At 51.8% G+C, this 22,687-nt stretch overlaps 6 protein-coding genes across 6 annotated transcripts; 1 reads left to right on the top strand and 5 right to left on the bottom strand.

Moving 5' to 3' along the window:
- Positions 1-8: 8 nt before the first annotated feature.
- On the top strand, positions 9-797 carry CKM354_001125500 (uncharacterized protein; the record flags this gene model as incomplete). The annotated part of the gene is made up of 2 exons (XM_044806734.1): positions 9-654; positions 709-797. 2 exons carry the CDS (start codon positions 9-11, stop codon positions 795-797), a joined length of 735 nt encoding a protein of 244 aa, XP_044662669.1.
- Positions 798-909: 112 nt separating this feature from the next.
- On the bottom strand, positions 910-1,949 carry CKM354_001125400 (uncharacterized protein; the record flags this gene model as incomplete). The annotated part of the gene is made up of 3 exons (XM_044806733.1): positions 910-929; positions 980-1,521; positions 1,579-1,949. The coding sequence occupies 3 exons, from the start codon at positions 1,947-1,949 to the stop codon at positions 910-912; spliced, it is 933 nt and encodes a 310-aa protein (XP_044662668.1).
- A 7,957-nt stretch (positions 1,950-9,906) lies between these two features.
- On the bottom strand, positions 9,907-11,530 carry CKM354_001125300 (uncharacterized protein; the record flags this gene model as incomplete). The annotated part of the gene is made up of 4 exons (XM_044806732.1): positions 9,907-10,379; positions 10,435-11,287; positions 11,384-11,476; positions 11,519-11,530. The coding sequence occupies 4 exons, from the start codon at positions 11,528-11,530 to the stop codon at positions 9,907-9,909; spliced, it is 1,431 nt and encodes a 476-aa protein (XP_044662667.1).
- Positions 11,531-15,750: 4,220 nt separating this feature from the next.
- CKM354_001125200 (uncharacterized protein) lies at positions 15,751-16,410 on the bottom strand (the record flags this gene model as incomplete). The annotated part of the gene is made up of 1 exon (XM_044806731.1): positions 15,751-16,410. The coding sequence occupies one exon, from the start codon at positions 16,408-16,410 to the stop codon at positions 15,751-15,753; it is 660 nt and encodes a 219-aa protein (XP_044662666.1).
- Positions 16,411-17,809: 1,399 nt separating this feature from the next.
- CKM354_001125100 (uncharacterized protein) lies at positions 17,810-18,445 on the bottom strand (the record flags this gene model as incomplete). The annotated part of the gene is made up of 2 exons (XM_044806730.1): positions 17,810-17,907; positions 17,956-18,445. 2 exons carry the CDS (start codon positions 18,443-18,445, stop codon positions 17,810-17,812), a joined length of 588 nt encoding a protein of 195 aa, XP_044662665.1.
- Positions 18,446-19,363: 918 nt separating this feature from the next.
- On the bottom strand, positions 19,364-21,106 carry CKM354_001125000 (uncharacterized protein; the record flags this gene model as incomplete). Its single annotated transcript, XM_044806729.1, has 1 exon — positions 19,364-21,106. One exon carries the CDS (start codon positions 21,104-21,106, stop codon positions 19,364-19,366), a length of 1,743 nt encoding a protein of 580 aa, XP_044662664.1.
- Positions 21,107-22,687: the final 1,581 nt, after the last annotated feature.

Raw genomic sequence — 22,687 nt, 5'->3', positions numbered from 1 at the left:
TCCCTGAAATGGATGACATGCCTCATATTCCGTCCGCAGCTCTCGATGATCTTGCGGATATTTTCGTCAAGCATAAGGTTCAGGGCATTTTTGGCGTCGGGCTGATACACAGCCACTGCACGTTGAAAGAGGGCGATGTGATGCTTAGTACGCAGCTCCAAGCTCCAGCTCGTGGATGCTGGAACAAAGCGACTGAGATAGCATCCATTGACCCTTCAAGGGTTCGTGGTCACATGTTCAAGCTCGCTGGGGTTGACAAGCTTGTGGCGTACAAGGTGGAGCAAGGACAGGTCACCGATTTGCGCATTGAAAGCGCAGCATTCTTCCAAGAATTCGCCGAATATCTAAGTACTGCTGGGCTAGCAGACTTGCTAGGACTCCAAGTACTTAGCGGAACCCCGACATACGGGGTAGAGTTTGACTTTGGCGATGTTGGTACGGTTGTGCTTAATGAAGCTGACACGAAGCATGGGCCGGTTTCGCACACGACTGGATGGATGTTTTCGGTCGACGAGGGCGGAACTGTATCCTGTAAAGGGAATACTGTCCATGCCCCAACCACTAAGGGACCTCACAAAGTGTTCGTGGACTCGAAGCTGGTCCAGAATTACAACGATCTGAACAAGACCTTGAGACACTATGCCGTCTGGGTAAGTGAGACCACATTCTGCGTTTTATGCTTGACTAATATACGTCACTTAATTCTAGTAAGCCCCCGATTTGTGATCACCTCCGTTCGAGGCTACATCTGCGTGCTTTGGTGTCGTCTTCCGGTGCTTGAGATGTGCAAGATGTAGAGTCCAACCGGTAGGACAGGAACGGATGATATACGATAGCTGTTATGTCATGTGGCATTAAAGATGTTGCCGTTAGTACAGCTCGCGTCGAATCTTGAGGCCAGGCGCTCTGCTATTGTCTGAACATAATTTCTTTCACCTGATTAGCCTTATCTGACCAAAAGGCGGATAGCTGCACTTACGTCTCAGATACCCCTCCAGTGTAGTAATGTCTTCCGTAGGCACTGCCTTCCCATCTCGCCAGACGAACCCGTAGCGCAGGAGGAGACCAAGATTCCTAGTCTTTTCGATGAGAATGAGCTGATCTGCTGAAATTCCATCCGCTTCTTGCTGGAAAGTCGCTGAAAACGATGCCCGACATGTCTGAGCTTCGTCATCAAGCCAAGTCCAGCCATCGGGACTGTCGTAGCCTAAAATGCTCTCCACACCCCAAAGAGCAACACCAAATGGCCAGATTGCAGCATCCGCCCAATCGACAATTCCTTTGAGGTGCCCTGTAGCTGCCTCCATTAGCAGGTTCATACTTGATAGGTCGTCATGCGTCAATACCCAAGGCAGCTCGAAGATGTCATCAAGTGCAGCTCTACTTTCGCTGATGTGGATCTGAAGCGGAGCTGGTGAACTGTTCGCTAGCTCTAGTAGCTTGGTCTCACATTCCTGACGCACAGCGAGCACTCGCTCCGGGCTGGGTTTTTGTGGGCATTTCCAGGCTGCGGCGTAAAATCTGCGAGATGGAACAGTTAGTAGTGTTAAGTTCGATTCCCGTTCCAAGGCAGCTTACTTTGCCATGTCAACCGCTGTCGTCAATACCTTCGTTTTGATGTTGTCATCATGGATCATCATCAAGAAGCCGACGCCAGGAATCTTGTCCATCTTCCAAACCGAAACTGTAGAATCACCTAAAAGTCCCAACCGCACCATGCCCGGTACTAGATCTGGATGAACCCTCTTTGCAAGGTCGACTATTTCTTGATCTAACGGAGACTTGTCCGATCTGAACTGCACGATTGTATGCCCGTCTTTCGACTCCACAGTGTAGCTGTAATAGCCCTGCCAGTCTAACGCTTGAATTGGACCACCTACTACTTCTTGTGCGTACTTGTCGCAAGCTGTTTGCTTGACGTTTGAGTGTGTGTCGAAAAGGTCTGACATTGTCTTGGGTTGCAAGAGTAAGCGATGGTAGGACGTGGCTCGGACAAAGCAAGCTTGAACGGGGCCGGGACTCGCTAGAAATGGCGGATGGGCAGCAAGTCATACAACTGCTAACCTGCAGGTTTAGAGGACCTTTGTTTTCAATGTCGTACTGCCAGCAACACGGCGCTGCTCGAGGATGCAAATTGCTAGCCTTAAACTTCGGTCGTTTCGCCAGCCAGAGGTATGCTTAGAATAAAAATCCGACTAGAAGCTTCTACCAGGCAGCAAACTAACCATCCTCGTTTAGCAAATGACTCATGTTCGCGCGGTACCTGCATGGAATGGATTTTCCTCTCTGCTTTCTCCTGCACCACTGCAAGGACTTACCCTTTATCTGTGTCCTTGTAGCAGAATGCAGCAAAAGTACTTTAGGAAATGCTGTCACAACTTACGGGTTCCGATTATAAAAAGCTATTTCAAGGAGTAAGCTCCTGGTCGTAAATTTGGCGTCTTGCACGCAAAAATAATTCAAGAGGACATAGCGGAAGCACTGGAAGGGAATCAATTAATCGAAAAGCATGTCAGACACAGGGAGATACCACCGAGGTGGTTAATCCATCATCGCAGTGACGACCAAGATTGAAATCGAAGTTCGCCGCGGCGGCGCCCGGACCTGCGACGTGGAGCGGAAGCCAGCCTCTTCCCGCACCGCATCCGCGGCCCGATGGCGATCCATCCACCTAACCTAAGTTACCAGGCGGCATACTCTAAGGACGATCCATCCAACCTGTTGAAGCATACTCAGCGACGACTGAAGACGAGCGAGAAGAGGAGGATGGCGGAACCTCCGGGAGACGGAGAGTATATCACCGTGCGCCCAAAACGAGTAGCATCGCACGGCACCATCAACTACCGGAGCCTGCATCGAGGCACGCACACCCTGAATGCGACAAAGTCTGGGGCAGCGGGAGAAAAGAGCTTGGACGTAGTAGAAGAGGGCAGGGATAGTATACAACAAACGACGGCGGCGGCTGGTGACAATACACCACAGAGACAAATGCTAGCACAGATGAAGCAAGCGGAAGAGCGAGCAAAACAAGCGGAAGAGCGAGCAAAACAGGCAGAAGAACGAGCCAAGCAGGCGGAAGGGCGAACCAAGGAGGCAGAAAAGCGAGCGGAACAGGCAGGAAAACGAGCAGCACAGGCGGAAGAGAAATTGAAACAGCTGGAGGAAATAGTCGCGAAGGTACCAACAATCGAACAGATTACAACTATAATACAAGAGCAAGTAGCAGTGAGCATTCAGCAGCAAGTAGCAGCGAGCATTCAGGAACAACTGGCTAACGTAGCCGTACCTACTAATGGAAGTCGCTCGTATGCGGAAGTAGCCCGCACACCCCCAGACAGTCAACCTAGCAACATCCGCAGTCTCACGATGAGCACAACTCCATCAGCTTTTACAAACTCCCTCTACTGCACGATCGACATCTCGAGAGCCGACGAGGCCGAGAAAGCGAGGACCCACCCCGGCGCGGTCAGGGAGTGTATAGAGAGAGAGATGCGAGGAGTCGAAGGACAAGAACGGTGGCGCTGTGTGGCAGTTACCAAGGACCCACGCAACGCCGACCGAATCCGCGTAGCTTGCAGAAGTGAGGGCGAGTTGGCACAGGTTAAAGAGGCGATGTTGAAGACCGCAGCCGCGACACCGGGAAGCCGCGTGCTACGGGACCAGCTCCACCCAATCAAGGTCGACAATGCTAACCGCACGGCCGTGATCACCGAGACGGGGGACCTCCGACCGGGAGTGATTGAGATGCTAGAAAAGGAGAACGAGACCAAAATCGCCAAGATTGTATGGATCAGCCGAAAAGAAAGTATGAAGGCATATGGGTCGATGATAGTCTACCTAACCCGAGGCAACGACGCAGCACGCCTGTTACAAGAACAGTACTTCCACGTAGCAGGAGAATCGGCATACACCCGGGTTTGTGAACCGCGCCGACGACCAATGCAGTGCTATAGGTGCCAGGAGATAGGCCACATCGCACATACGTGCAACAAACCACAGAGGTGTGCTAAGTGCGCGCAAGAAGGTCACCGCCACACCGAATGCGACTCCGAGGGTTTGGTTCCAAAGTGCATCCCATGTGGTGGACCCCACGAATCGTACAGCAAGAACTGTCGAATACTGTATCCTCCTCCTGTCGCTAATGCCTAGCCCCTTGAAGGTCCTTTCACTAAATGTCGGCAAGCGGCGAGTGGTGCAACATAGCGTAATGAATGATACAGACCTCGAGGACTTCGGAGTCATCGCATTATCGGAACCTTGCTCGTTTGTGAGAGAGGGCAAGGTGTTGACCGCGCCGCTAGGCCATCCACACTGGACCAAGATGATACCTACGGAAACGCGCGAAGGCAGACGGGTAATTGGAAGTATGCTCTGGATCCGGAAGGGGATAGAGAGTGAGCCAGTCCCGGTGCCCTCTCCCGATATTACCGCAGCGCTGCTGCATCTACCCGATCGGTCGGTGTTCATCGCATCGGTCTACGTGGTGCCAGCCAACCCGCAAGCACTCGCGGAGACGATACAGCTCCTGCGGCAAAGCGTGGACACTGCAAGGAGACGGGTAACGAGGGAAAGAATGGATATACTTCTAACTGGCGACTTCAACCAACATGACCAGCTATGGGGTGGGGACGACATCTCACCTGCCCGACAAGGAGAGGCAGACGGACTCGTGGACTTTATGAACGACTCTGCGCTACGCAGTCTCCTACCGAGGGGTACCAAGACGTGGCAGAATGGCAAGCACGAAAGCACCATCGATCTGGTGCTCGCCTCCGAGGAACTGGCCGCCGCGCTCGTCCGGTGTAGGATTTATGGGACAGAGCACGGATCGGACCACCACGCGATCGAGACCACCATTAATGTCGACATGCCAGAGCATATAGTCCAGCCACGACTGCTACTCAAGAATGCACCCTGGAAGGAGATTTGTGCGAAGATTACTAGTACACTCCAGCCATTGGCCGTAAACATATACGGGCATGTACTAGTGGATGTACAGACGCAGGCCGACCAACTCATGAGTGCGGTACTTGCAGCAGTCCACGCACTTACTCCTGTCGCGAAACCGTCGCCGTATGCTAAAAGGTGGTGGACACACGACCTTACTAAGCTTCGTCAGATCTATACCCGTTGGAGGAACAGGGCAAGGAGCTATCGCAGGGCGGGCACCTATAGCGAACAACTCGAGAAACAGACACGGATCGCTTCTAAGGAATACCATGATGCCGTCCGTCAGCAGCAGAGGAGGCATTGGGAAGAATTCTTGGACGACACTAACAACATCTGGCAGGCGGCGAAGTATATGAAGGCCGATACCAGCCTAGGCTCCTCCCAGATCCCGCCCCTTACGAGGAGGGATGGGTCGATTACAAGTGGTAAGGGAGAGCAGGCGACCGAGTTGCTATCAACATTCTTTCCACCCCTTCCGCCCGTGATCGAGGACGAAGGGCAGCGAAAGCAGAGGAGGCCAGTCCATATGCCTCCGCTCACTATGGACGAAGTTGAACGGAGCGTGTTCGCAGCGCAGTCGTGGAAAGCAGCAGGAGAGGATGGGCTGCCGGCGGTAGTGTGGAAACGGGTATGGCCGGCCGTAAAGGAGAGGGTTCTAACACTCTTTCGAACGTCGCTAAGGGAGGGTATACTGCCGGCCCAATGGAAGACAGCCAAAATCATTCCACTAAAGAAACCTAACAAGAGCGACTATACAGCTGCGAAGGCATGGCGACCTATTTCGTTGCTCGCTACGCTTGGCAAAGCGCTTGAAGCAGTAGTAGCTGAAAGGATATCACATGCGGTCGAAACCGCAGGCCTCCTACCAACAAACCACTTCGGAGCTCGGAAGAGACGATCGGCAGTACAGGCGATCCTCCTGTTGCAGGAACACATCTACAAGGCATGGCGTAACAGGAGGGTGCTCAGCCTGATCAGCTTCGACGTGAAAGGTGCATATAATGGAGTGTGTAAGGAAAGACTACTGCAGCGACTCCAAGCAAGGGGCATCCCCGCAACGCTAGTCAAATGGATCGATTCCTTCTGCTCGGACCGGTCGGCTACAATCGTAGTTAATGGCCAGGCATCGGAGCGACAAGCGCTACAGCAAGCAGGATTGCCGCAGGGGTCGCCACTATCACCAGTCCTGTTCCTCTTTTTTAATGCGGACCTCGTCCAGCGCAAGATCGATAGCAATGGCGGTGCTATAGCATTTGTCGACGACTACACAGCGTGGGTCACAGGCCCCTCTGCAGAGGCAAACCAAGGCAGGATCCAGGCGGTTGTCGACCAAGCGATAGAGTGGGAACAAAGAAGCGGTGCCACCTTTGAAGGCGACAAGACAGCCTTTATCCACTTTACGCGAATACCGTGCCGAAGTAGCGTCCGACCAGTTCTGGTCAAGGGACAAGAGGTGGAGCCGGTGACCAGCACAAAGATCCTAGGAGTGGTCGTGGACTCGGAACTTCGATTCCAACAGCATATCGCACGAGCGGCCACTGCAGGTCTTACTGCTGCAATGGCACTGAAACGACTGCGAGGGCTGTCACCATCTACCGCCCGCAGGCTGTTCGAAACAATGGTGGCGCCAGTAGTCGACTACGCATCGCCGGTGTGGATGTACAAGTGTAAAGGGCGACTTGCGGCTGCAGTAAATCGAGTACAAAGAATCGGAGCACAGGCAGTCACGGGCTGCTTCCGCACAGTAGCAAGAGAAGTGGCCGAAGCAGAGGCAAGCATGCGCACAGTCCAGCAACGACACGCAGCCAAAGCCGCGAGCACATGGGTCGATATCCTCTCGCTGCCTACGACCAATCCGCTGTCGAAACTCAGGGTTATACCGACCCGGAGGTTCCGCTCCCCGCTGCAACAGATGTCAACTACCTACAAGGTATCGACAAGAGGTATGGAGAGCATCGCGCCATACACAGTAGCACCGTGGCACCGGCGACTAGCAGCAGATGCGAAGGAAACGACAGAGGAAGCGGTGAACGCTGCCAAACAGAGCGCAGGTATCTGTGTCGCAACAAGCTCCTCGGCGAGGAACAACATTGTCGGCGCAGGAGTCGCAATACAAGACACCGAACGGGGAGAGCCCCCATCCACCGTCGTCTCGACTACAGTATCAGCAAGGACGGAGCACAACCCGTACACGGCGGCCTTGATAGCGTTGGCAGAAGGCCTTGCACAAATACCCCTATCTACCGTCTCGCGGAATATATATCTCTTCTCAGACAACCGAGCAGCACTACAGGCAGTATGCCGGCCTAGACAGCAGTTAGGACAGGAAACCATACAACAAATCTATAAGAGCGCGTGGGCCCTGCAGGGCCGCAATACTGTCCGGTTGGCGTGGTGTCCCACTCCAGAGTTTGAGCTTGGCCAAAAAGCAAAAGAGGCGGCGAAAGCTGCAACGGAGCCAGGTCAAATACCACAGTCGACCCGGCCAGCAGCTAGATCGACTGCTATTAGCCACTTGAAAGCAGAAACGAGGAAAAGACGGCAGCCGATCGAAGGCGTAGGAAAGCATATACGACGAATCGACACCGCGATACCTGGTCCACATACACGGATGGTATACGATCGCCTCGGAAGCAAACAAGCGAGCGTGTTGGCACAGCTCCGGACCGGAATGTCACGACTGAATGGTTACCTTCACCGGATAGGAGCTGCAGAATCAGACCTGTGCGCATGCACGCAAGCAACTGAAACCGTCGAGCATTTCTTATTCCGGTGCCGTCTGTGGGATGATCTCCGACTACAGATGCTACAACATACAGACACTATGAGGGGCAACCTCTCCTTTTTTCTCGGAGGAAAGGCAGCATCAGACAACGAGAAGTGGAAACCGGCAATAGACGCAGTCCTGGCGACGATCCAGTTCGCTATGGCTACAGGCCGTCTCGAGAGCTCATCGTACCAACCTTCCCCTAGCCAGGTGACGGCCAACCGAGACACATAGAGGACACAACGCCACCAACCTTACACCTACTACTACTAACCGTTTCCCCCAACGCACCCTCGTACTATTAACAAGACACGCTTCACTCGCTGAAGATGGGACAGTGAACACTTGGAGGAGCGACTTCAAGAGAGCTTGTGCACACTAACCTAGTACGAGTTTCCGGCAACATAGGACAGAAGGAGCAGGAGAACTGAGATAGGACAAACCGAATGGGCTATTTGGAGTTCAGGAAAATTTCCGGAAGCAATGTGATGACGTAATATCCGTAGTGTGCCCTTTAGGTGCTTAGCGCCGGGCGGAATAAACTCCATCCATCCATCCACCTAAGTTACCAACCATATCATCAACTTCGAGGACGACAGACGAACACACCAAATACGAGGCACAGACGGCAAGGACGACTGGAGACGAGCGAGAAAGAGGAGGATGGCAGAGCCCCCGGGAGACTAAGAGTATATCACCGTGCGCCCCAAACGGGTAGCATCGCACGGCACCATCAATTACCGGAGCCTGCATCGCGGCACACACGCTCTGAATGCGACAAAGTCTAGGGCCTCGCCACTCGGTCCTTGGCTAGCTACTGTTTGTCAGGGCAGTCTTGTAATGCGTTGCCTAACAACCCGTTCACAGCATGAGATATGCGAGATGCGCGAGCGAGCAGAGACAAGACAAGGCATGTTAGTGAGGGGCGGAAGGGTGCACTGAAAAGCCTCGCCTGTTCCGAGGGCAGAAGCTCGTTAATTGCTTGGACGTTCGTTACATTCCTCGAGGCAGCACGCTCATCGCAGTCTCGAAGCTCACTTCATCCTCGCATGCTTGCAGCTCGACTTCCGTCCAGGAACCAGCACACACCTTTTGCGGTATGTGCCATATCCGTCAACCAACACATGCTGTCCATCCAGCCTCAGTGGCTCCCAGGAGCACAATAGTATGCGTCATCCGGTTAGCGGAATTGAGAACCAAGCGACTAAGATTGCGAAGGAGTTGCGGGAGGAGCGCTTCTCGCGAGCTAGCAGCACGATACAAGTATTGCAAGACCGTCGCGCGTGCTGGCCACCTGCAGATGCAAGAGCAGCAGATAACTTCTGCGAGGATAAAGGAAAGCGAATCGCGTGCGAGAACGTTCGCCAGTAGTGCGTGCTGCCCATACCACTTGACCCCGGGGAGGGGTCGGCTGAACAGATTGCGACGTTTGCTAAGCTAACGTGCGACGTAGCGATGCGCACAATGCAACGTCGGTATGCTGCATGAGGGCGGCCTTAAGTGTCCTCGAGCTTGCATTACCGCTAATGATCCCAGTTCGCCCTTATGCATCTATATCGCAGAAGTGGGTCCGATTGCAGCTGACCGCAAGAGCGTGCATGCTATAGACTCCGAGGCTGCGAGCACGCAACTGAAAGCAAGCGCAACGAGTCGTATCCAGGACGATTAGCAGTAAGCCATGCATAGTGGGAAGTTCAATGCCGCAGGAAAGAGTGCTAAACGAATAGGGCTCCCTAGCATCCCCCCTCCTTTCAAAGATGTTGGCGCAAGCAAAATGCAATGCACTGAATTTGGGGCACCATAGTGAGTGTTCCGATTTTGCAGCACGCTAACAAGCGACTGCTACGCTTGCAGTGTGCCGGTCGACCAGAGAGCGACCCTGGTGAGTCAATGCTCATTTGGCCAGTCTCATATTGCTCAAGGAAGGCTGCTTGTTTTCTTTTCTCTAAGTCCCGAGGCTAATGTTTTAGATCACAATGGCATTGGCTGACGGATAGCCTCATCCCCTGCACAAAATAATGGAGGGGTCCTGCAACTTCTTCGAGACCGGAAAGAAGTGTCCGTATGGCGACAGGTGCAGATTCAAGCACAAGTTGAGCTCCTCTTACAGCGCCACTCCTGATTAAAAAGGCCACAATCGCCTGTTGTCTGCTGTCTCTTCTAGCGCTAAAGACTGTCACCCCAATCGCTCAACTCGGAATGACGACGAGAACGCCCATTTGTTGAAGCAGTAGTTGTACTGTCTTTCGGAAGAGAAGAGAAAGAGCCGACCACTGGGAGACGATGGGCTCGGAAAATTCGTCGGACTGACGCTCAGGCTCCTTGAGTCCATTATCGACAACATGCAGCTCTTCATCTTTAGACTCGGGGAGGAGTGCGGCCTTGTCCGGGTCCGCGAGATCATGGACCGAAACTTCAGAATGATGAATGATAATAAGCTGGAAGTTGTCGTGGCCATCCTTCTGCTGCCTTATTTCAAAATCCTCACTTTGTGTGCGTCCTTGAACAGAGCCCGAGGGAGAGGCTCTCGGGCAGACGCTTGTACTAGTACAATCCAGAGGATCTTGGTCTGGTCTGTTCCTTCCGACCGCCTTTTGCTGCTCGAGGCGTAAATTTGGGCCGTAGATGCTTCTGGCACCTCGGACATGCTTTTCTGCCGCATCTTGGGCACATCAGCAGATAAGTTCACACCTCGTGGCACTCCGGGCAGGTCGTACGGCCTTGCACTTTGTCCCACCAGCCACCGTGGCTGCAAGTCGATGAAGGAGTCTGATGGGGATTGCCGCTGTTGAAACTGGAGGTTGGATCGTTCCGCTCGGCCTGTCTGTTTGGGGGACTTCGTGCTGTCTGCGCGCTTGCTTGCTGTTTTCTCCAAATTTCTCGTGCCTCCCGCGCTCGCTTCTCCTGTAGCGCTTGTTCCTGTCTTCGAACTCTTTCCGTTTTCTCCATCTCAGCTGCTTTGCTGTTCTGCTGTTCTCGAGCTCTCATCTCCCTGATTCTGGCCTCTATAGCTCGTATCGCCTGGTCGTGACGCGTATCTGCATCACGGTTTTCTCGCTCGCTTTGCTGCAACAAATTCTCCTTATCTCGCAATTGTGCTTTTAGCATTTCCACTTGCCGCTCCTTGAAATCTTTTTCTACTCTCCGCTCTTGCCTCTGCCTGTCTTTACGTGCCATATCATCCTCGCTCTCATGCACCTGCCTGGACACTTGGGATAGGAACCATGCTCCCCAGCTGTTCTTTCGCGCATCTTCGGCCGCTTCAGCAGTTGAAATGCTGGCAAGAATGTCGATACTATTCTCTAGTCTTCTAATGCTTCGTTGCAGCTCAAATACTGCAGACTCTAAAACACTCCGCGTGAGCCTCCATCGCGTAATTCGTTCTTCTTTCAATTTTCGAAGTGCGGCGATTTGAGCGACCTCTTGCGAGGCACCCGGATGAGCAGCAGAAGAAGATGGGAATGACCTGGACGTGTTCTGTGCGCTCGAAGGATTTGTACTGAAGGGATAGAGGAGGTCATATTGTTGGCGTCTGTTCTCGTCTTTCAAGGTCTCATAGGCCTGGTTTAGCTATGAACTTTGAGTGAGCGAGGTTGCTGTACGCGTGGACAAGGGGATCTCAGCTCGCTGCTCCCGGGCCACTATAGCAACTGAAAAATGACATACCAATTGGAAACCCTCTTTCGATCCTTTGCGGTCTGGGTGAAACTTGAGCGCTAGCCGCAAATAAGATTTCCTGATCAAGTGAGCCGTGGCGGTCTGGCTCACTTCGAGCACCTTTTAGTAATCCTCCGTTGTGACTGGAGGCGCCATAGCCTAGGTTAGGATCACCCGAATCGAACCCAACTCACAACGTACTGGTACGTGCCGATATATCTCACATTGACGCATCTGAGAGCCTCATCGAATGAGCTAGCTGCACGGTCAATCCCCAAGATGTTTGTAAAGGCTGTGACAAATGCCAACGATCGCCGATTATTATGTGGTGCGATATACGCAATTGGTCGATATCGAAGCTGCACGTCGCGGCCGCGGCATTTGTTGCAGCTTGTCTGTCCGTGGCAGCCTGATACGACCAAGTATGATAGCCGAGCGAGCCCACTCCTCCTCATGCAAATTCTCGCTACGCGCATGTCGCTTGTATGCGCACAAGGAGTGGCGAAAGGCGACAGAGGGTTCACCGCACACCAGCAGGATGCGAATGCGGAGCAAAGGCTGCAGCGTCACGAGCCGAGCGCACTTTAGCCAGGAGCTCGGGCAGCCAATCACTTCCTTGCACTGTCACGGGCCAGATTTATGTGTCTGAACCAACCAGCTGCCGATAGGCCATTTTCAGTCCTCTCTGGACTGAGCACTGAGCTTGACTCTGTTAGCTGTTCGCCAGACCTCTGCATCCGGGCAGAGCCGCACATTGCAGGCTACAACCACGTAGGAAGATCCTGAATTAACAATCACCCAACGCCCAGATGCAGCGAGTAGTACTTCATTCAGCAAGCAGTGGCGTAGTCAACTGCGCATGTGAAACAAATGAACTGAAAAACCTATGTAGTCCTGAACCATGACTCGTCGGATCCGTGATAGCCCCATGGCGAAATGGACTGGCGACGTGGACAGCGTTCTACATCACGAAAGTCAATTGAAAACAGGACACCTGATCACTCAATGGAGGGTTCCCCGGACCAGCGACACCCCATAAGAAGCCGATGCCTTGTGTTCCTTTCCTCTGAGAGAATATGCGAATGTCAGACACCAAAATCCTGCGCGGTGATCATGGGTCTTTCCAGGTATCTTTGTCAGACCGAAATCACGGAATTGAATCAGGCTTTCGACGTCTCCCTTGAGCATGACTCTGTGCTCGTCTTTTGGACTGGTATATCACCAAAGCTCGCCAAGGATTGGGCCCGTGAGAAGAACCTGAAGACGCTCACTATGGCGATGGGATCATTATATGGCGACAGTACCCAAGGAAGTCTTAGGGCTCGGAAGTCCAAGAACTCGTGGTCCAATATACGAAAGGCGCATCCTGGTTATTTGCACAAAAGGCTTGCCAAAATCGCTATGCTATCGTCCTTACAGATCCACCACCGAATGTCTATAGCACGCGAAAACACTCGAACTACCGCGAGATTGAAGCACCAATACTCAAAGGCTTCGAAACAAATCAACATACGATACAGATCGACTATGTGCATCCAACAGTCTCAGGTGCTACGTATTTCCGTTACCAAGTATGGCCCAAAGATCGGTCTTCTGAATGGTTGGACTATCTAGAATGCATTACCATCAAGAACATGGTGAAAAAGATTGTGCAGCGTAGCAGGTTGCGGAAATTAGGAAGTTCGAGGCTAGTGGGTAATATCACACCTCTGGGTGATCAGTCGGAGAAGTCCCATTCCCTTGAAGCAGTATATGGAGATATGTATATAAATGCAGCGCAACAGAAGAATATCGCGAAACGACTGAAAGTCGATAGCCAGCAATACAATGAACGCAAGAACAAGAATCCTAAGATGTTCATATATGCAATTGGAATCCTAAACCCATCCGGAGCCTCCTCTACTAGGGTGTGCACTCCGATAGCAAAACAAGCATAAGCAGCATGGACCATGGGCGGGCTGAAGACTCGAGAAGAGGCTGACATCGTGATCTGTCCAGGGTAAATGCTACGTGCGTAGCCTAACAGACTCGACTAATGAGATCCAACTTCGACAGAACCCTCGACATGGTACAGTATCGTCCTACCTAAGCCCCTAGCACCCTCGTCAAGCAATACCACTTCGATAGTGAAAAGTGGATTTCTATTGTGATTATTCCACTGCGACCTGCAACCAGGTTTGCAATGCCTTGATGGGCCTCGAATCGTAGAGTCTGCATCTAGCAAGTGACTATAAAAGATCTCAGGCTGGCGGAGTGAATTAGCTTTCCATTTGGTCTTGCTGAGGCCGCGGAAAATATGTTGCGGAACCGATAGCGGAGAGCTCGCTGGCTTTTGCACGAGAGGCATCCAAATAGTCATTTTGTCCTCGCCGAAAACCATTTCAACTGTCCTCGTTGATATATCCTCCTCGACGGTGTCGTTGATTGAGTCAGCCTCTGTTCCGATGCTTCGGAACTCTCGCAAAGGTAGAAACTCCGAAGAACACGGGATGAGAACTTCATCCTCCGTGGCGACCAGCAAAGCTGACCAAAGCCGCCTTCCCGGTCGCCAGTAACTCTCCATCCGTTCTTGGCCAGCCAACCCGAAAAGGAGTGCATTTGGCACACCGCTGACCAAGGTGAGGTTAAAACCCTCCTTGTACTTGCACTGTAGCCACGAGCTCGATGGAAGTATTGTCCTAAGTGGACTCAAGTCAGGAAATATGAGCTGCCTCCTCATCGGCAGTTTGCAACCAGCGAGGAAGTTCAAGATTTCACCAGGCAGTAGAAGAGCGAAAATGATAGTCCGCAGCTCTGCGATTCCAATCACAATGTGTAGCAGTCGCATGTTGGCGAATTTCGCTTGTCTCTCAAATTTTTGCTGCCTTTTCTGCCTCTTCTCCCGCGCGGCATTTAGTGCTTGTTCTGCGCGACACTCGACGTCAAGTGCTTCATCGTAGTCTCTTCCTAGGCTTGCCCTTTGCTGTCTGAAATGCCGATACTGCTCGGTGGAGAGTGTAGGCGTTGGCCAGCGGCTTGAACGTGACCACCACTGGCAGTTGCAGGATTTGATAACAGAACGACTACAGTGAAAGCATGGTGGCGGCATTCTCGACGGATGTCATCAGAAATCTGCTCAACAATGTCAGCGCTGGGTCGACGACGCATTTTGGGAGACAAACACGAAATCAAGGTCCATTTCAAGTATGACAGTAGCGTCCCACGCACAAGGTGGTGGATTGGGCACATACGTTCAGGCTCTCTTACGCGAGCGCTCTGCTGGGAGTGGAGCGACTGAGCAGGTGAATGGTCAACCTTTGTGAACCACACAATGACTCACACAAGGTTGTCGGTTTGATTTGGTTGATTCCTACATTAGTTGCAGCCGCTATCACTGCGGCTATGCCCGGCAGCGGGGACTCGGCTGCCGGGCGACACTATCCCAAGCTCGGATAGCACCACGTTGCCTGTTCTTACTTTAGAAGTGACAACAGACCAGCGGACCTGGGACATTTCTCCGGCGATCGTCTGGAGACGACGAACGACCACACTAGACACGAGGCATCGACGGATAGGAGGACGGGAGACGAGCGAGAAAGAGGAGGATGGCGGAACCTCCGGGAGACGAAGAGTATATCACCGTGCGCCCAAAACGGGTAGCATCGCACGGCACCATCAACTACCGGAGCCTGTATCGAGGCACGCAGACCCTGTATGCGACAAAGTCTAATTTAGCGGGAGAAAAGAGGTTGGGATATAGTAGAAGAGCGCGGGGAGAGTATACAACAAATAACTGCTGCGGCTAGTGACAACACACTATAGAGGCAACTCCTAGTCCAGATGAAGCAAGCAGAAGAACGAGCCAAGTAGGCGGAAGAACGAGTTAAACAGGCAGAAAGGCGAGCGGAACATGCAGAAGAGAAAACTAACACAACTAGAGGAAATAATTCGAATGTACTAACAATCGAACAAATTACAACTATAATAAGTTACAAGAGCAAGTAGCAGCGAGCATTCAGGAACAACTAGCTAATGTAGGCGCGCCTACTAATGCAAGCCGCTCATACGCGGACGTAGCGCGCACACCCCCGGACAGTCAACCACGCTACGACCGCAGCCTAACTATGAGCACAACCCCTTCAGCTTTCACAAATTTCCTCTACTGCACGATAGACATCTCGCGAGCCGACGAGGCCGAGAAAGCGAAGACCCACACCGGCGTGGTCCGGAAGTGTGTGGACAGAGATTTCATGCTAAGACAGCTATATCGTGGATCATCCTCATATATTGTGTCCCTTAGCTTAGCGCCCGCGATCTTGTTCAAAAGACTAACTTACGCAATCGACCGCCGATTGTGTCTCCGTGTTGTATGTAGACATGTGGGGCTTTGGCTGGACTCATGACCTCACAATATACAGCACCCTCTTGCCTCCGCTCTTGCTGGGTAGCGACGTCATGATCTGGAAGAGCACTCCATTATATGGCCCGGGCATCGTCTGGTCGCTCAACACTGGCTTGATCGGCTGCGATATTACGCACCTCGTCTCGCTCATGTGGCAGTACCTGATGGCGTTGCACCACCTCGTTCCTTTCTGGTACGCAACATGTGGCACCATATTGTACAACTCGTCGTCGATGAATAATGTCTCAGACGTGCTCTGGTCTATCAAGGGGAACGTGATCTTGATCTTGATGCCATTCCAGTCCGATTCCACGTACCTGCTCAGGTAGTCGGTCTTGCTTGTATTCGCGCTTGCGGCTCTGTTCTTGTTGTCGTTCGATGGCAGTAGCAAATGGCTTGGCATGAATTCGTCTGTGCAGGGAACAAATCTCCCGTGTTTGGTCACGATTAGGGTAACGTGCATGGTTTTGAACACCCATGCATTGGGAGAGTGGTTCCTGAGTACACCATACGCCCTGGCCGAGCCTACGTTGTAGTCCATGATAGTAGTCAGACAGCTGCCCATGGCCGTGAACTTGTAACCCAGTTTCATCTTGTCCATTAGCCAGCGCCGATTAGGGACGATGTATTTGAATACACTCGTGTATATTCCCATGTCCTTCGATGGAACCATATCCTTGCAGGTGAGGCGGACGTTCAACACATCCAGTGGCGAGAGCCAGTACATGATCTCATCTCTGATTGGCCCTAGCCTCATAATGGATAGAATGTTCGCGTTGGTTGTCATATTCGTGTCACATTCGAGCACTGCAAAATGCTTCCTCAAATGCTAAATTTCTTTGAAAGCGGAAAGTGGTGCACGAGACCGCGAAGCCAGGAGCTAATATTGCAGGATTGCGAAATGATGTAGCCATCCTGGACAGTCCTTGAGCGATGCGGTGTGCAACACGAAGGCTCGCTTCGCTGGATTTCTCGTCAGTCTATGCATGTTGAGCTATACGGTAATGCCCAATTGCAAAAGCTCGTCCGATATGTAGCTACACGAAGCAGGCTCACTGCTATCACGCTAAAACCTATGCCAATGAGGAGTCTTGAGCAGGTTGTGGCGGGAATTGCGGCTTCTGCTCCCATGCTTGAATGGATCAGCCGGTGTCATAAGACGAGCGGGCCCTGTACTGCAGAGAGCTGAGCGATGCTTTGTGAGGTGTGGCTTCTGCCGCGCAACCAGTGAAGCCGACAGCTTCCCCTGCTAGCGCTATTTCACGCTAGCAGCAAGGCATTTCTGGACACAAGGCATGTTTGGGGCACGCATTGAATGCATTGTTCTTCTTTGCTCGACGCATCTACAATACGGACGAGACTACGACGGTCGTCGACGTAGATGTGGCGAAGCCACTAGAGAGCCTTGAAACGAGAGACGCAACTATCAACTAGCTCGGGACGCCCCAAAATAGCAAGAATACACATACGTGTATCGGCGAAAGCGCAAGCTGTAATTACAACCGTGCTACACTTTCCACGAGGACAGCACATTTCACGCGGCTCGTTTCATACGACTGTAGGGTGCTCTGTCGTAAGCTTCATTGGTCGGAGGAATAGTAGCCTTTGTATGTAACTAGTACCTGCCCAGAAAACAACGCAGGCTAATTCGCACAGCAGGTCAGATCAATGGGGCGTGTGGAGTACCTTGCTAGTTATGACGCAACGTCCGTCCCTCGCTTCGTCCTGTTCTTCTATCTAGCTGTGCACGGATCGAACCCGCATGAGCTGCCCCTAAGCCTTATTTGTCTGCCATTCGTACTCTCATCAGCCGCCTTGAGTCCGCATAGCCCAAAGTCGGTTTGTCGCAAGCGTGACTGGAGGAGGTTACTCGGCGAGGGTGCCACCAGCGGCGAGTGCGACCATGCTCTTTATGATCTGGTCACACATAGCAGCTCATGGACAGCGACAGCGACGTCACGCTCAGCATTAGGTACGAGCATCATCGTATAAGCTTCATGTACGTAGGAGTGTTTGGTGGCCGGAAAAATGTTCTCGGAGTAACGAATCTGCTCTTAGGCCAAGCGAGTCATCCCAAGTCTCTGCAGATATGCAAACAAAGATCTGTATGGCACATCCGGGTACAGACTCTGCCAATAAGCTGCAAAACTTTCTGCAAAATGGTGAGTAAGATACAGTGAAGTAGTCGTGGCTTTGGTACCTTCAATCGGCCCATCTGAACCGAATCCCAGCACTTCGAGAACCGCGGGCCAGAAGATGTAAAGCACTCCGAGGGCAACGATGGCACAAACAATCCCGACCATGAGAGGGTGTTCTTTTGCAAATTGCTCTGCGAGCTCTGGAATTTTGGCCGCCTCACAAGCTGCCCGATCCACGGCAGCTTCCATAGTAGAGGCCATGTCTTTCCCGGACCTTAGCAAGTCTTCTATTGCCGAGAGCAACGCTTTCGCAGTCCATGCATCCCACCATCCCGAATCGCGCACGATTTCTTCAAGTGCCCGTGTGGCTTTCTCTGGTGCCGCTGTAGCCGCCAAGAGCACGACGAGCACCTCGCTGACAGTATCGGCACGGTCCTTCGTTGGTTCGTCCCTGAAGTGACCGTGGCCCTTCTCGGCGTAGATGGTAGTCGTTGCATATCCTGTCCTGCTTTTGCGGCGCCTGCATATGCATTTCGCAATAGATGTGAACATCTTGGTACAAGCGTAGTTGTTTCCAAGGACAAAATTCAGAATGATGTACGAGTACAAGGTGTCTAGTAGATGTCATGTTCGAAGCGCGTTCCAACGCTAATGCTCGGATGCACGCTTGCAGACCGCGGCAGTCAAGTAACTTGAAGCGAGGCTGAGCTACAGCTCTCCCCAGCCAACCGGCTGGATTCGCGCCTAGAATGCAGATGCAAGGCGAAGGTGGGCGTCACGACCCGGCCTGTTGCAGCCTGAAGGCTCAGTAGCCAATCGCTCCCTTGCGCTCACATAGGCTAGAGGTATGTATAGGGAATGGATCAAGCGAGGCCAAACAAATGTGGAGGATTATAACGATCTCTTGTAGTCTCGCACGACTCGCAGCCCTTCATTTCAACATCACAGGTGCGGGAGCGGTGAGCTCGACTTCAAGCTGCTCAAAGTGAGTTTATGTCGCTGCAACTGAGAATTCTAAGGAAATAGCAATGACTGCTAGCCTTCAGCATGTACCGCAATGCAATTCTATCATTGTTCAGGCAGATCGATGCCAGCAACGCAAGTTGCATCAGACATGATCGACTCGCTTAAGCGACGCGAGCGGCGAGGTCAGCAGGCAATAATATTGCGCCATGCAATGACGCATATATTGAAAAGTGGGTATCTGCATAATGGCGGTGATGGTGCTGCAGGGATTCAAAACATTAGCAACAATCATTGCTCGGCCCTGCGCATCAAGACGGTAGAGATAGGTCAAACTGCGAGTGACGCAAGATTGCGCGGGCTGCTGCATGCCAGCGACTGAGTCATTTCCTCTAGTGAAGCACATGCTGATCGACGATATCCAACATGCTCTGAAGCTCCGCAAACGTCTTGAAAATCGCTTGCCACTACGACTTGGCTGCCCGGGCGCCAGTAGACGCTCTACTTTCAGAACTTCCATAGCCACTTCTGTGGCCATCTGAAAATAACGGTGGTCTGTTCATTTTGCTTGAAGAAAACCAGCCCATTGACCCATTGCACAGTAGTCAGACGCGGCCCAGCTATGGTGTCTTCCACTTCAACACCAAGTGAAACTTGGGACTGTCGATGACGGCCATCGCCGCCAAAACCGGCGTACCATGAGGCAAAGACCCCCGTTGCCGGTTTCATCAGACCAGTAAACAAGCTGCATGGTAGTGCGTCTTCGTGCATACTTACTACCTGCAACGGCTTCCCGACCCTGATCGCCTCTACCACCGACTCGGCCATCAAGTCCATGTGCTGCTTGACTGGAGACGGATCAGCGTCAAGCATATCTTGTTCGAGATAATGCTCAATTCTCCCAGCCAGAAAGTGCAATGCTTGGTCGTAGTTCCTCAATTTGATCAGTGCTTGATGTAGACAGTCTCGTTGGAAATTGTTCAGGCCTTTGTTGTGATACTTCCGACTCCATCGAGGAGCAGGTGGCCATGCACGAGTAAATAAGGCCCCACTGAATCTCCAAACATGACCTTTCGCGAGGATTCCTTCATAGCTCAAAGAGACTCCATATAGGCGGCACGTTTTCAGGTACGACAGATCTTTCCCTTCGACGGGTACGTCAAATTTGTCGAAAGTAATGTATTGCAGGTAATTGGTTAGATGCATATCTGTCGGAAGCTTCTGGATGTTCCTAACTCCTCGAAGGAGCTCTCCGTTCAGAAGATACATTGTGAGCAGACAGAGGTCCAGGTCATGGCCACGGTCTAACATTATCTCCGAGTTGAAACGAATGGCGTAATTGCAGCTATTCGCTGCGATATGAATACGATCGTGAAGCTTTTCGATCCCTCTGCGCTGAATGTCCGCGAAAATTCTTGGAGCCATTGCCTTTCCCTTTGCGTCATGCTGAAAGCGGTACTGTATCTTATATGATCCAAGCATCTTTAGCATTTGCGCGGAAACTCGACTACGTTTGCCTTGAGCTTCTCGTTGAAATGCAAGCAGGAAAATGGTGGCTTGTTCTCGGAAGTTTGCGGCATTGATGCACATCTCCCCGTGCAAGAATCCAAACTGTCGGAATGCCACTGTATCCTGCTTACGGCGGATCAGAAGATGCATTCTGATCGATGACAAGTATTCTTCTTGAAATATCCACGCCCTGTTCCACCAACGGTCCGCTTGAAGACGACGAAGCAGATTGAACGCCGCCCGAGAGCTAGAAGCATGTACAGGTTGGACCAGTCGAGGATAGGAATCTTCGTCCAGGACAGCATACGCACCTAATAACAAGTCTTGCAGTTGATTGACCTGGTCTTGAGTTTCGAGCGTAGCAGCGAGTAGTCCAACAGGGTAGGCGCTAGTCCGGTAGACCAAATCCATGGATTCCATGGCGATCTGTCTCTCTTCTGATTTATCATCTGGAATACATTCTCGATCGATCCAGAACCTGAAAACTTGATGATATTTCGCATAACGGATGACTCTTGAAAGCGCTTGGTCGCGAACTTTGCTAGGACGCACATGTCCATCCTTGCAATCAAAAATGCTGTACCCACCAGCCTTAGCGTCCTCCAATCCGGGCGTCTCTTTCCAAGAGTAAGACACAGCAACATAATCTTGAATACCAGAACTTCGATATCGTCCGCCTCTAAGCTGCAGAGTGTTGTTCGGATTGATCCAAATGCATGACAGATTTTTAGCCCACACCATTGATTTATCGTTCACCACTTGATAATCCTGGAACTCGAGCAACCTATCAACTAGTGAAGACCGGTCAAGCTCTGAAGTACAACGAGACGTAGCGAAAGCTGTAGCCATTCCCAGAGACTGTTATCCTGTTAATATTGTACGTCAGGTTAGCAGAAGTGGGAACTCATTCTGTCTAAATGAATGAGCAATACAGCAGGCACTCACCGGTTGTGGCTTGATAAGCCAATTGGCGTCGACCCACCACGCGCTTGTCCTTGCAAAGCTATATCAGGTTTCTCTTGACCCAGATCTATTGTCTCCACCAGAAAGGAAAAGCGCGTTACTGAATAACAAGGGAGGGATTGCTGTATTCTCTAATGATTTTCAATGTAAATATTACGAATTCCGATCCGATGCTCAACGAAAAGAACCCATGATGCATGCGCGTCGCGGCGCGTGATAGAGGCGACAGTAGGCAGACCTGGCGTCAATGAGGGGTCGTGCTCAAAACTGCAGCATCGAAAGTTGCCAGCGCAGCGTCTCGCTTGTGGGTTTGTACGACCTCGGGAGAGTGGCAATTCTGAGACTGCTCATATTTTTCTTCATGAGAGTCTACAGCGGGTTAGCAGATACTGCGGAGAGTACAGAGAGTACACAGTGATCATCCAGACATCGCTTACTTCCTGCCCACCATGTCGGCACATCGTACACGAGTATGACTACATCGCGGCAGGGAGTGCGCATGCAAGGCGAGTAGCAACAGTATGGCATGCAGTCTCGGTGCGATCCTCATGTCTAATCAATCGCAGATGGTTCAACCCAGTAATGCGCCGCTTGCAAAGTGCATTCTCGGCACACGTATCTGACCTTACCGTAGGAGACTTTCCTCGAGCTTCATACTCGAACACTTTGATCAGGATAGCACGACGCTCGATGCAATGTTTGAAAAAATTACGGACCGAATGAAATAGATCCATGTATTCCAAGCACTAACCATTCGCCATAGGTCTACAATATCTTTGTGTGTACTCAGGACAGAACAAAACAGCGCGAACGCTGTCTCGCCAATTTTACCATCCAAATGGTAATTTGTCGACCGTGGGCAACGACTGGTCGCAGCTACTTGATATTTCATAGCGCTGATTCAGTTGGCGAGTATTCTGGTGCGATTGGGAAAAAGACATCCATTTACAGTAGGCCTCAGCCCATCGCAACATGATGGACGGGAGGAGCGCAAGCGCATCAACAGCATCGGCCAACAGCGCCCCATCTGTTTGTATAGTCCTGCACATGAGCAGGCATTCACCACCAGGACTTTTCCCGGGGGATGAAGTAAAGCTGGAATTGAAGCAGACATGTCCCAGTCTTCGCACGTCACATTGCCACGCATGCCACTCACAGCAGTGTCGATTGAGCCCCCGTCGCTGCAGAATGAATCAACAAGGTTCCTGCATGCTCGATGAGCTAAGGAATCAGAAACTTGATCAACCCCATTTCAAACGTGCCAAAGCTGCTGATACCTTCTGTGCGAAGAACGCACTCCAACGAGATCAGATTCGACCCATGCTGAAATCCAACGATAAATCAAAGTTCCGATGTGCC

The sequence above is a fragment of the Cercospora kikuchii genome, assembly GCF_019650295.1.
Source record: "Cercospora kikuchii DNA, contig_00008, whole genome shotgun sequence".
NCBI classification, from domain to species: Eukaryota; Fungi; Ascomycota; class Dothideomycetes; order Mycosphaerellales; family Mycosphaerellaceae; genus Cercospora; species Cercospora kikuchii.
The sequence above is the reverse complement of the archived record's forward strand: the minus strand, read 5'-3'. Positions and strand labels throughout refer to the sequence as shown.